Source organism: Sander vitreus, chromosome 5, assembly GCF_031162955.1.
Source record: "Sander vitreus isolate 19-12246 chromosome 5, sanVit1, whole genome shotgun sequence".
Taxonomy (NCBI): domain Eukaryota; kingdom Metazoa; phylum Chordata; class Actinopteri; order Perciformes; family Percidae; genus Sander; species Sander vitreus.
The window spans coordinates 18778678-18790428 of NC_135859.1; the positions used below are offsets into that span (position 1 = coordinate 18778678).

General features: G+C 39.2%; 1 protein-coding gene across 1 annotated transcript; it reads right to left on the reverse strand.

Annotated features, from left to right (window-relative positions):
- Positions 1–2364: 2364 nt before the first annotated feature.
- opn4xb (opsin 4xb) lies at positions 2365–10390 on the reverse strand. The gene is made up of 9 exons (XM_078249736.1): positions 10224–10390; positions 8237–8370; positions 7915–8118; positions 7423–7594; positions 6714–6875; positions 4406–4513; positions 4152–4311; positions 3008–3154; positions 2365–2907 (listed from the first exon to the last, which is right to left on the reverse strand). Exons 1-9 carry the CDS (start codon positions 10388–10390, stop codon positions 2509–2511), a joined length of 1653 nt encoding a protein of 550 aa, XP_078105862.1. The 3' UTR covers positions 2365–2508.
- Positions 10391–11751: the final 1361 nt, after the last annotated feature.

The window sequence follows — 11751 nt, forward strand, 5'->3', positions numbered from 1 at the left end:
TGGCGCAGATACGTTGGGGAAACGTATGACGCGCTGCATGTCACCTGCCCTTTGCTATAATGTGCAACGTAACGTGTGCGTTATGCCTTATGTGCGCACTCACACATAAAAATACATTGAAGATGGCGACACCAAGTCCTCCCGGAGTTGTGCCTTTTGTCATTAGTTTTGCTTTCAATGACTTGGTAAACAGAGGCAGTAAGCCAACAGCTACATGCAAGGTGTGTGGCACCAATTATGCCGGATCAACAACGCAGTGGATCCGTGCCGTGGAGACGCTGACCTCACTAACCTCTCCTCCTCTGAGTCGGATCTCCCTCACGCTGGACTCAGTTTCACTGAGCGTACTTACACTTAGAAAATAAATAAATTGCATTACATCAGTGAGTTCATACTGCTTATTCTGCGTAATTTGGACTGACACTGAGATGCATGTTCTGTAACTAATGTGGCGCTGCCACTATTCTCTTGATTTCCACTTCGACATTAGATTTTTTTGAGTGAAAGAGACGTTACATTTAGCATATATCACCACAGGTAACAAGCTAACCATCGCAAAGTATTGTGCTAATGCTGGGAACAGGCACATTGTACCTTTTATAGTTGTATCCATATGATGTGACAGACTTAGGTTAATATTTCACCAGGTCCGAGGTCTAGAGGGATGTGTTTAGTAGACCCCATAAAGTTAGCCTACAACTGATTTTGATACTGTACTGTATGGATGGTAGCTACAGGACATGTTTTGAATTCATAACATTTAACAATACAGTGTTAGGGACAGATCAGATGGCCAGAGACTTGAGACTTGACTTGAACTTGCCCCTCAAAGACTTGAGACTTGACTTGGACTTCCAAAAAATGACTTGTGAACATCTCTGCCTGTCACGGTCCACTGACCGTGACCCTGGCCTTCCCTTATAGTGTGTGTGTGTGTGTGTGTGTGAATGTACATTTTGTGTTTTTTCCTTTTGGTGTGTTTTGGTTTGGCCTCCCTCTGTGTTTTGCCTCTCCCTCATGCTCTAGAAGTCACAGGTGGGTGTGGTCATGGGAGCTTCCACTGTCACACCTGAGGCTCATCACACCACTCAGCACTCCTGTTCCTGATCATCTATCAACTCCCCATATAAGCCAGGCCAACCTTCCAGTCTCTGCTGGATTGTTGAATCACGCCAGCCAACCTAGTAACCTTCACTTTTGAGAATTACCTTTTGCTAACCTGTCTTTGTCCTGTTTCACCTCAGCCAACCACCTCGCCCTGTGCCGGAAACCTGACCAACCTACCTGCACCACTAGACCCAGACTTCTGGAGCCCGGACCCCATTGCCTCTCTCTTACTCATCCTACCACCTGCCTTCCGGACCACATTCTGCCTTTTCTGTTCAATAAAATCACCTTTTATTGCAACTACCTCTGGTCTGCGTCTGAGTTCTGGTCACCGGTCCTGACACTGCCGGGCCCCGGCAAGTTTGAAGAAGGAAACATGGAGGACCACAGTATTCAAAATCCAAATTTCAGGAATAGGAGTCTTCTTCTTCGCCCAGAAAAAGAAAAAGGATATTGAAAAGAGCAAGAGACTGGCTTTTTGAAGTGTGAAGGCTACAGTAGCTGTAATACATACTTTGAACTGCGTGGTGCGAGAGAGTTGATTGCGATATACAGTATGATCTCAACGCTAGATGGGAGAAATTCCTACACATTGGACCTTTAACAGCATCACATATATTATACCACTGTCTCCGCCAAGGAAAAGTTGTAGAGGTCCACACTGGCAGAAGGGCCTACTACCACAAGACAAGAATTGACTATATATAAATTGTATATACTATAAAAACATCCTCACAACCTAATGCCATTGCTTTCCTTCCTTAGAGTTGTGATATTAGGACTCAAAATGAACAGTCTTGCTTTTTTTTTTTTTGTTCATGCTTTCTCCTTTTCACATTAAGGTGGTTATATTACCATTGTTCTTAACTACACTGGTCTAATTTAAGATGCAAATGTCCTCTCTTCAGTCTCCAGCAGATAATCTATAAAGTGTGCCTAGATGAACTAGGAGTTAAACATTTCAAAACTTCATCACAGTTTCATGGATTTTAGCTTGAATAGTTAAACTAAGGATGCACAATGTTAAGCTTAGGCCCCAAACTTATGAAAATATGTTGTTACACTTGTCATTTATGAGGGATCTAACAAAAATATGTAACTCATGCCCTTGGGGTGCACCTGTCCTTGCCAAGTCTGGCAAACACTGCACAGTGCATACCAGAGCCAGGTCATATTGTTTCATTTTTCATACCAACTTTTCTTCTGCACTCCAGTTATCTAAGCAACAGAGTGGTGTAACTTTACAGGATGCATCAACAAACAGAAACAATTTTGATTGATTTTGTCCACAGCCAAAACAAGCCTGGACCGGTAGAGAAGAATATGATGTGGTCTGTGGTTATAATAAATATCAGTGAAAAAGAGTACAATGGTAATTATTGTCCAGGCAAGGCCAGCTGGTCAAGAGATTAGCTCCACTGCCTCAAAGACTTCCGTTGAGAAGTTCAGGCTGACAAAAACATTGTTCTCCATATCCTCAATACTGTCTTCTAAGCAGACACTGTCATGGTTGATGAGGCTGCTTTCAGATGTAGGACTAATGACGATTATGCGTGGGACATCCTGAGGCGACCTGGGATCAGTGGATGGGATTTTTCCAAAATTAAGGGAATCAACCAGGTCGCTCTTGTGATAATCCATGATGCTGTCTTTCTTCTCCTGTGCATCTGAAATCTCATTGGTCAGACTCTGGCTGCGTCTCCTGGTAAGAACCAGTAAGGGGAGAGAGGCGACGGTGAGAGAGCTGGAAACCAGTTCATGGTCAAAGTTGCTCAATGATTTACTCATGGTAGATGGGTGCTGGTATGTAAAAAAACAAAAAACAAAAAAAACAAGATTCCTCATTAACACAAAACATATTTAAGCTGAATTCACCCTTTTGTTTGTTGTGTTTTCTCACCCTCTCTGCTGCGTGTGTCTTGGATGTCTTCCGCTCTAATTGTTCCTTATAGGACCTGCCTCTGGAAGACTGTCTGTTAGATGGTATTCTTCTGGAGGATTTGCCTGATTTCCTTCCCAAAGGCTCCATTTCTACATCCTTTAATACCTGCAGGACAGAACAGAACTGAGTTGAGCTCAACCGGACTAAACTAAAAAGGAAATCATTCAAGATTAACTCACCTCAGATGGCATGCAATTTAACTTGAACATGAAGTTCCTCTGAGAGTAAAACTCAAAATGTGTCAAGAACCGAAAGCAACAGGATGATGAACTTCACATTTTTTCACATGCATAAGATGATGTTAGTCAAGCTCTGGGAGGTTCACTTTTACAGTAAGTCTTACTGTGGTGCTGGACACAGATCAAATAAAATACTACAATTATTTTCCTGTGTAACAAGGTTTTAATTGTAGCAAAAAGTATCTCATAAATAGTAAAAATCAAGTCAAGAGTCTGTGCTATATCTTAGATTGTATTTAACAATATATATTTTTTTAAATACCGATTATGTCACAAACAGTAAAAGAGCTGTAGGAAGACTCTCACAAAATGTCCACTCTTTTCTTTATTTCAAATCTATTTCTTTAAAACATATTTTGCTTATGCACTCGCTCTTTGCAATATATGAGGCTGCCTATCTCAAGCACATTTCTGGAGGAACAATGTTTTGCACACATTGTACATATTATAACTTGACCAACGGCAACATTTGAAATAAATAAATACATGAGAATGAATGTTACAAAATGTTTTAATAAAGAAATGAGGTATTTATTACTGTAATTTAAGCAAGATAGATAACATGTATGCATGTTTCTTTACAGATTGTTGTTACAGTAAGAGACTGTAAAAGTCCCTCCAAAAAATTTAGACTAAAAGAGACTTAAAGGCATACTATGTAACTTTTCCCTCTTTGGTCCCCCTACAGGTTGTCTCATTGGAACTACAGGCGCGTGAGCTGTAGTTCCAATGAGACAACCTGTAGGGGGACCAAAGAGGGAAAAGTTACATAGTATGCCTTTAAGACAACATAATTTGAATTTGCTTAGATCAATGATGACAATACAAGCAATCTTAGAACAACAAAATAAAAAAAAGATTACCATGTCAGGTGAAGCTGTAATAAAGTGAGTTCTTGATGCTGTGGATTGTCTGCTAATGACAGAGTCCCTGAAAGAGGACTCACTGATAGAGGAGATGCATTCCTTTCGAGGAGTGGGAGACAAAAACCACAGGCAGGGAAACTTCTCCGCCAGAGTTATCCTAACAAAGGGGGATATGACGAACTATAACTTCCAATACAAGATCTAATAGGATTTGTAAAACAAAAATACAGCGACACAGATTTCACATTTACCTGTATTTGTTGTGTATGATAGCATAGATGATAGGATTGTAGATGGCGGAGGCTTTTGCAATTATTGCAGGGACAACCTTGGTGTATGGTGACAGGATATTGGCATGACTGAAAGAGACAGAACAACAGCAGTTTGAAAAAAACATGCTCATCTTGTTGTTTGTTTCTTACATGACAGACCCACCACAACTCAAAGTTCCCTTTATCTTTATATATTTTGTAACATAATAAAAGGTCATAATGGATCAGAGATTACAGTAGCTAAAATGTGCTAGGTGCCACAGAGGGGTGGCTCAGTCCATCTGATCCTGTGTGTGTGTGTGTGTGTGTGTGTGTGTGTGTGTGTGTGTGTGTGTGTGTGTGTGTGTGTGTGTGTGTGTGTGTGTGTGGCTTTATATTGGTTCTTTATATTGGTGTAATCCCTGTGAAAGCCCAGGGGAAATATGTTATTTTAAAGTTACATAAGTACACATCAACCTTCTGTGAGTCCCAGGAGAGACATGGGTTTAGTGAATGTTGAGATAGGTTAGATAAGGACATACAAGCAACTTCACCGTCTGTCGTCCTGAGGTACTTAACCTATTTCTGACACAACATTATATAATGACACATTCAATGCCATTTTGGGGAGATTCTAATCCAAATTGCCAGCAAGCCATCCATACTCATAGTCAGAGCATTGCAGTCATCCGGCACTTTAGTATTACTGCCAAGTCTGTTAAATATGGGTTTCCTTAGTGTTTCCAGCTGAGCCTCATTCGATTCTTAATATGTATTGAATTATGTGATACGTCCAGATACATTTTGTAAAGGAAAAGGCAGACAGAAATATAAAACATCTCTAGATGTTACAGTTTATTTTGTGACTTCTTGCATGAAGAAATCCCAGAAGTTATAATGGAAAGATAGAAGAGAACATTATGATTATTAACACAAGGGTAACTTCGTTTTTTTCAACCCTTTTTTTCAACCCTATTTTCCTATGTTTTTGTGTCTAAATGACTGATATCTGAAATCTTTGACATTGGTCCAGTATTAAGCAAGATCGCTGCAGTCGGCAATCAGCCAAAACAAGCTACAAGCCTAAGTTATTGGGCATTTGCGCACCTTCAATTTACATTCACAAAAGTGTCTGACAACATTATGGAAAGGATTTATAAGGAGGTCGACTCTCTGTCAGAGAGTATAATCATTTTTTTAAACATAAAAGCATCTGTGAAATCGCTAAACCCACTAGACCCCATGTTAATAAACAGTAATTTTATCATCGTAAAATACACTTCATTCAAAGTCGACAGACACAAAATAAAACTATGAAAGCCGTTTTGGTTTATCTTTCCAATTTTCCAACAATCACAACTCTAGTTTTGGTTGAAATAAACCCATAGTTTACCAATTTACATGAGAACATATTTTGGCTCTACACATGCTAAAAGTATTGTTTATTTAAACAGAGTCTGGTGGGTTTAGCGATTGCAATCTCAAAGCTGTTTCTGGTTAAACAAAGAGATTTTACTCTTTTTAAAAAGGTCTATCTCTGTAGGGATCCTTTCCATAATGTCAGACACAACAATCTGAGCCTGTCAGTGGCAAAAACTGCACTTTTAGTGGACGAAATTGACGATGCACATTTGCCCCTTACATTGCAAGATGAACATTTCAGTCATGTTGGCTGCTGCTGGTTACACCGTTCGCACCTTAATACTGGACCAATTTCAAAGATTGTTGTTCCCATCAGTCACTTACACACAAAAACAAGGAAATAGGGTCCAGGTTAAAAAAAAACAACAAAAAAAACATGACCCTTTAACATTATTTTTGGATTCTTATTTGCTTGCAGTAAAACATGAAAATCAGTCAGCTATAACTCAATTCTTTCAAACAGTTTGCTGCTCATTGTCAATTAATTTCTGCATTTTATCTATGATAGAAGAAACCAATGTATTTCACACTTAAAGATTCAAGAAAAATATTTCAGTCAATATAAAACTTAAGATGATGTCCCTTTAAACCTGCAAATACTGCATTATGTAGCAATGCAGAAACTGATTACTGTAAGCTACATCATGTTAGTTGTGAATCAAACACTGGTTACATTGTACACACCATTATTTCAACAATAATAGGTCATTATATGTATTAAAAAAGAACTGGTTGTAGAGTCTTTAGAGAATACTGATTACAGCAAAGATGCTATAACAGATTAAAAATGAAACAAAATATATTAATTAAACATTTTTAGTAATTATCTAAAAATGTGGAGGCACACTAAAACCATTAACATTCTTATCTATTAAAGAAGTCTTACCCGGCAAAAGAAATCATTGTGACACAGGCGTATGGTGACCAGGAGAGGACATAAACCACAATGACAACAAATGCGATCTTTGCCATCTTCCACTCACTCTTCATGGACTTATGCTGGATCAGGGTGGATTTCCTCACCTGAGTCCCCAGACGCTCTACCTCCCTGTAGGTGGAGCAGTATGGAGGGGGAAGTTAAAGAGAGAGCTAGACGCTGAAACAAATATCAGGTAAATGTATGGGATACTGGCCAATTAAGCTAAAAAAAAACCTCATAGTAATATTCACTTCTTGTGACAGTAGTTGACAATTGTAAGGATATGGGCATATTGTACATACAGTAAATTGTACACATGCCTTTCTCCATTAGAACATCTAGAAAATCTGCATTTGCTGAGATGTATTATAGCACAGTTTTATCAGACACAGCCACCTACTGTACCAAAAAGAAATTACCAAACACATTAAACAAACAGTAAGTAACACAATAGTTGTAGGTAAGCAGTAGAAAGTAGATCCTTTTCAAACGGAGTGTTGAGAAATACAACAAAAAAAGAAGAAAGATAATTATACAAAATTGATTACTGGATTATTTAACACTGGTATTTTTGAATTCAAACTCTCCAAACTCATATATATTTCCATGTTTCTCCACCCACACAGGCACAAATTACTTAACACACACATACTCTCTGATATAAGAGTTACAGTACCTGCCAGTCTTCCGTATAGCCAGAAACATGAAGAGATAGCAGTAAAAGATGATTCCCAGTGGAATGAAGAAAACAAAACAGCACAGCATCATCGTGTAGCACCTATTGGCCAATGTGTATGTCATATAATCCAATGTACAAGATGTCATCAGGCCATCTGGGATATAAGAGCCTAAAAGGGTGAAAGAACATCATTTTTTTTTTTACCCTCAGAAAGTAAGATATCAGGTAAAACATCAACGGTTTTGCTTTTGTTCTTGTTTGGATGTAATGTCTGTGGAGCAGTAGATTACAGTAAGAAAACATGAGAATTGTGTAACTGCAGGGGGATGTGAATGGAAATCAGTTACATTCATCCCTACATAAGTTTTTTCTACAGCACAGGTAATTTGCCTGTTTCTGTCGTGTATACTGTACAGTATTAATGAGCTTCACTTCTGAAGCAGGTGAAGTAGGATGACAAGAAAAGACATCCAGGTAGAAGAAACTCACTCCAGCCAACAAGAGGAGCCAGACTCCAAGCAAAAGAGTAAAGCCAGACAATAAGGATGACCAGGGTGGTTCTTCGTTTGGAGCCCCAGTGCATGGCCTGCAGAGGCTTGGTGATAACAAGGTAGCGGTCGATAGAGATGGCCAGTAGGTTTATCATGGAGGTGATGCCAAAAAAGGCGCCACAGAACGCATACATCTTACAGCCTGCAGAGAAGGAACACATACAGACATGACTCAACAACAAGAGTAGAATACTATTTCATCTAATGCGTTTTTGACATGATATAATCTCTTAGGTATGATTGAAAGATATGAGCATTACCCATCTCTCCAAACACCCATTCCTTGTAGAGACAGTTGATGAAGAAGACGGGGGACTGTGTGAAAGCCAGTAGGAAGTCAGCGACCGCCAGGTTCATGATGAAGTAGTTGGGCAGGTTACGAAGCTTCTTGTTACTACACACACACACACACACACAGGAAGGAAAGGAAGGAAAGGAAGGGAAGTTTAATTTCAGTGTGAACAATGTACACATGTTTTAGCCCTTCATTTGCTTTGATTAGTCAACATCTGAGTTTTTGTTTGGGTTGTTTTTTTCAGACAAAGTTTAGTTATTTGTGTTTACTTTTATGGCAGCACAGCAGGGAAATAAAAATAAAAAGACATTTATGCTACATTAAGAACAATATTTAGTGATAATATATTTAGTTTTAATTGAGGGGTAGATGAGGAATCTGTTTGCATGTTATATACTGGTGTAATAATTGTTACTCTGCGCCACTGTGTGACTAGGTGTACAGCTAATAAATAATTACATAATGTAAAAAAAGAGAAAATAAGCATGTTCTGAGGCTTGTTTGTTTTTGTTAAAGATATTTTGATCAAGATGTTAAAGAGATAAAGAAACTGCTCAGGCATCAGTTAGCTTCTCGCTTGGTCGTGTGATGTAACAAATGTCTGTCAGTCATGCTTTTGTTTTAAGGGAAGGAAAAGAGTCACGTTTTAAGTTATACTTGTAGATCTTTGGTGAACTGGTTAACTCTGTGTGACCCTGCATTTACAGAAGCTTGATTGAGCATTATATTGACCTGCTGTCTGCCTCCACAACCCTTTATTGATTAAACTCTTTTTCTGTGTCTACTGAATTAAAAGTAGCTTCTCTCTGATCAAAGACCAAACAATCTGGTTGTGTATGTGAGGTGTGTGTGTATATGTGTTTTTCTGTGTGAACGATTTTCTTGGAACCCATAACATCATGCTCATTTCTGATTCAGTAAACACAAATGATCAGCACACCACAGTGGAGAACCCATCTAATCTATCTACAGTAATGGACATGGATTATAAAAGCTCCTGACAATCCCAAGAACACACACACACACACACACACACACACACACACACACACACACACACACACACACACACACACACACACACACACACACACACACACACACTTTCTATCTCTGACCCAGTTTTAGTTAACATCAGTAGCACAATGTTAGTAAATGGTAGTCAGAACTGCACAACAAATAACACGCATTCTTCCTTTTTGACCTCTCAAAGAAATTTAACAATTTAAGACTCACTCATCTTGCAAAACGACACACATTTGACTCTAAATGAAGTGTGTTAATTTCACTATGGATGGGAAATGCATTGTAAAATTGATTTATGACGGTTAAAAAAATCCAGGTATATGTAAGATTTTTACACTGCATACAAATAATTACATTTGGGTAATAGCACAGTTGTCATCTTATATCACTTATGCTCAACTCACTTTGCACTTGCTATGCAGAAGCACATTTGCATGAAAAAGGCTGTGGAAGGTTCTTAATATATAAGATAAAACCTGGTAGTGATAGTACTTCACATCATTTCTCAAGGATGCAGGACACATTTACTGCAGCGATGAACACCTCATTCTACTTCCATGCCATGCAACAGATGATATTTCGGCCAGGACACTAACAGGCAAAGATTATTTTACTTGTGATCGCCAGCTTTTTGGAAACCCTTTTGATCCTCTGTAGACTAAAAAAACATGGCAAAAGCTTAACCTCACTTTGCAGTGACTAAAAGACAGCAAAAACCTTCAATCAGAAATATAAATGCATTTCTACACATGAAAGCCAACAAAAAGCTCTCTCTGTCTGTGAGACAGTAAGATCTCTGAGGGATTATAACATCCCCTCAGGGGTCTGATTAAAAAAAGACCCACATTAAAAAGAGTATGGGCAAATACAGTCGGATTACTTTTGTATGCTCAGTCAAAATCCAATGATTACACACACAAACCCACCTATAGAAGGCGAACATAACCAGCACGTTGCCAGTGATGCCCAGCGTCCCGATAACAAAGACGAATAAGGCGATGATGTAGTGAGCATGGTCAGGCACATCCACCTTGCTGAAGAAGCTGCTCTGGGTGTGTCTGTTCTCCGGCTCCATGCTTTCAGTGGACCACATGAATCAAACACCTCATCAGGGCTGCCAACATGGTAGGATGCTGTGGGTTTACCAGATTGTAAACTTTGCTTTGCTTGTGTCGGGTCTCCATAGTAGTATCATTTGTACAAGAGATGCAAGGGAGATGTACAATATCTTCTCTAGATCGTGCTACAGTGAGTTCTAGATTGATCAAGATTCACTTCACTGAGGAAAGCCCTTGTTATTCCCATCATAAACCACTCATTCAGTACTATGTACTAAACACGAAGGAGCAGGTGATCTCCACTTTGTAAAATGTCAAGTCCATATGCTGTACCAAGTTGCTAATGTTACATTATTTAGTTCCTCTTTTACTTCTTTTTCCAGTAGTGTTAGATGATAGGAGACGTCCACAGCCATTAAGTCATAGGTTATCTCCAAATGTACCAAATGTTGAAGGAACATCCATTCTGTTATTCTCCTCTGGTCTGCAGTTTTCTGTTTGATACTTGGGTTATTGAGTTGATAATATACATCCAGTATATTAAATCCCCCACTCGTTGCACATTGTCACTGTCCGTCCATTCAGTGTTAGCCTGAAGCTTCTTCACCCGTCTCAACCAGCTGCGCACCAAGCTCTGAACCCGTGGCCTGTCTCTGATTATCTTGCCAACTCCTAACCTCTCATCTCTCTCTATGTGTCTCTCTCTCACCGTCCCATGTTGCTCTGTGTCGCTCTCTCAGCCCTCCCCTTGTCATACTCTCTCTCTCTCTCTCTCTCTCTCTCCAACCCTCAACCCTCCCTTCATGTAATATGGCTCAGCCCTGAGCTCTAACTCTCTAACTACCAGATCCTTACATAACAAACATAGTGTTCACTAACACTACCAGTATTAACATTTTAGCCAGGCACCCAATGATGCATGTACATCACATTTCATGATTATGGATTCCTGCCACTCTGCAACTCAATACAGAAGTCAATTACATAACAAGCTGACCAGTCTTTGAAAACTCTTGCATGTTGCACTGTGTTTAGAGATGTTCCGATACCAGTATCGGTATCGGCTCAGATACTGCCTAAAACGCTGGTATCGGTATCGGGAAGTACTGGAGTTTATGCACCGATCCGATACCACATAATAAAGCCCTAAAGAAAAAATATGTTAAAGTAGTTTATTTATGTTCTTTTTCCGTTATAACTGACTGTCAAACTGCATAATAAAAGAACGTTCTGTGGCATTCATGTTTCACAAAGAGTTTAACCTGAGCCAGACTGACAACAAAGATAGAAATAATATCACATCCATACAGGGATAGTAGTTTACAGTTCTTAAAATATAATAAAATATATGACACACTGGTATCGGATCGGTACTCGGTATCGGCCGATACGCAAG

Coding starts and splice junctions, on each gene's coding strand:
- opn4xb (XM_078249736.1), bottom strand. CDS start 10,390: ATGTGGTCCACTGAAAGCATGGAGCCGGAGAACAGACACACCCAGAGC. Junction 7,595..7,914: donor GGCTCCTCTTGTTGGCTGGA/GTGAGTTTCTTC, acceptor TCACCCTTTTAG/GCTCTTATATCCCAGATGGC. Junction 6,876..7,422: donor GCTATACGGAAGACTGGCAG/GTACTGTAACTC, acceptor CTCCACCTACAG/GGAGGTAGAGCGTCTGGGGA.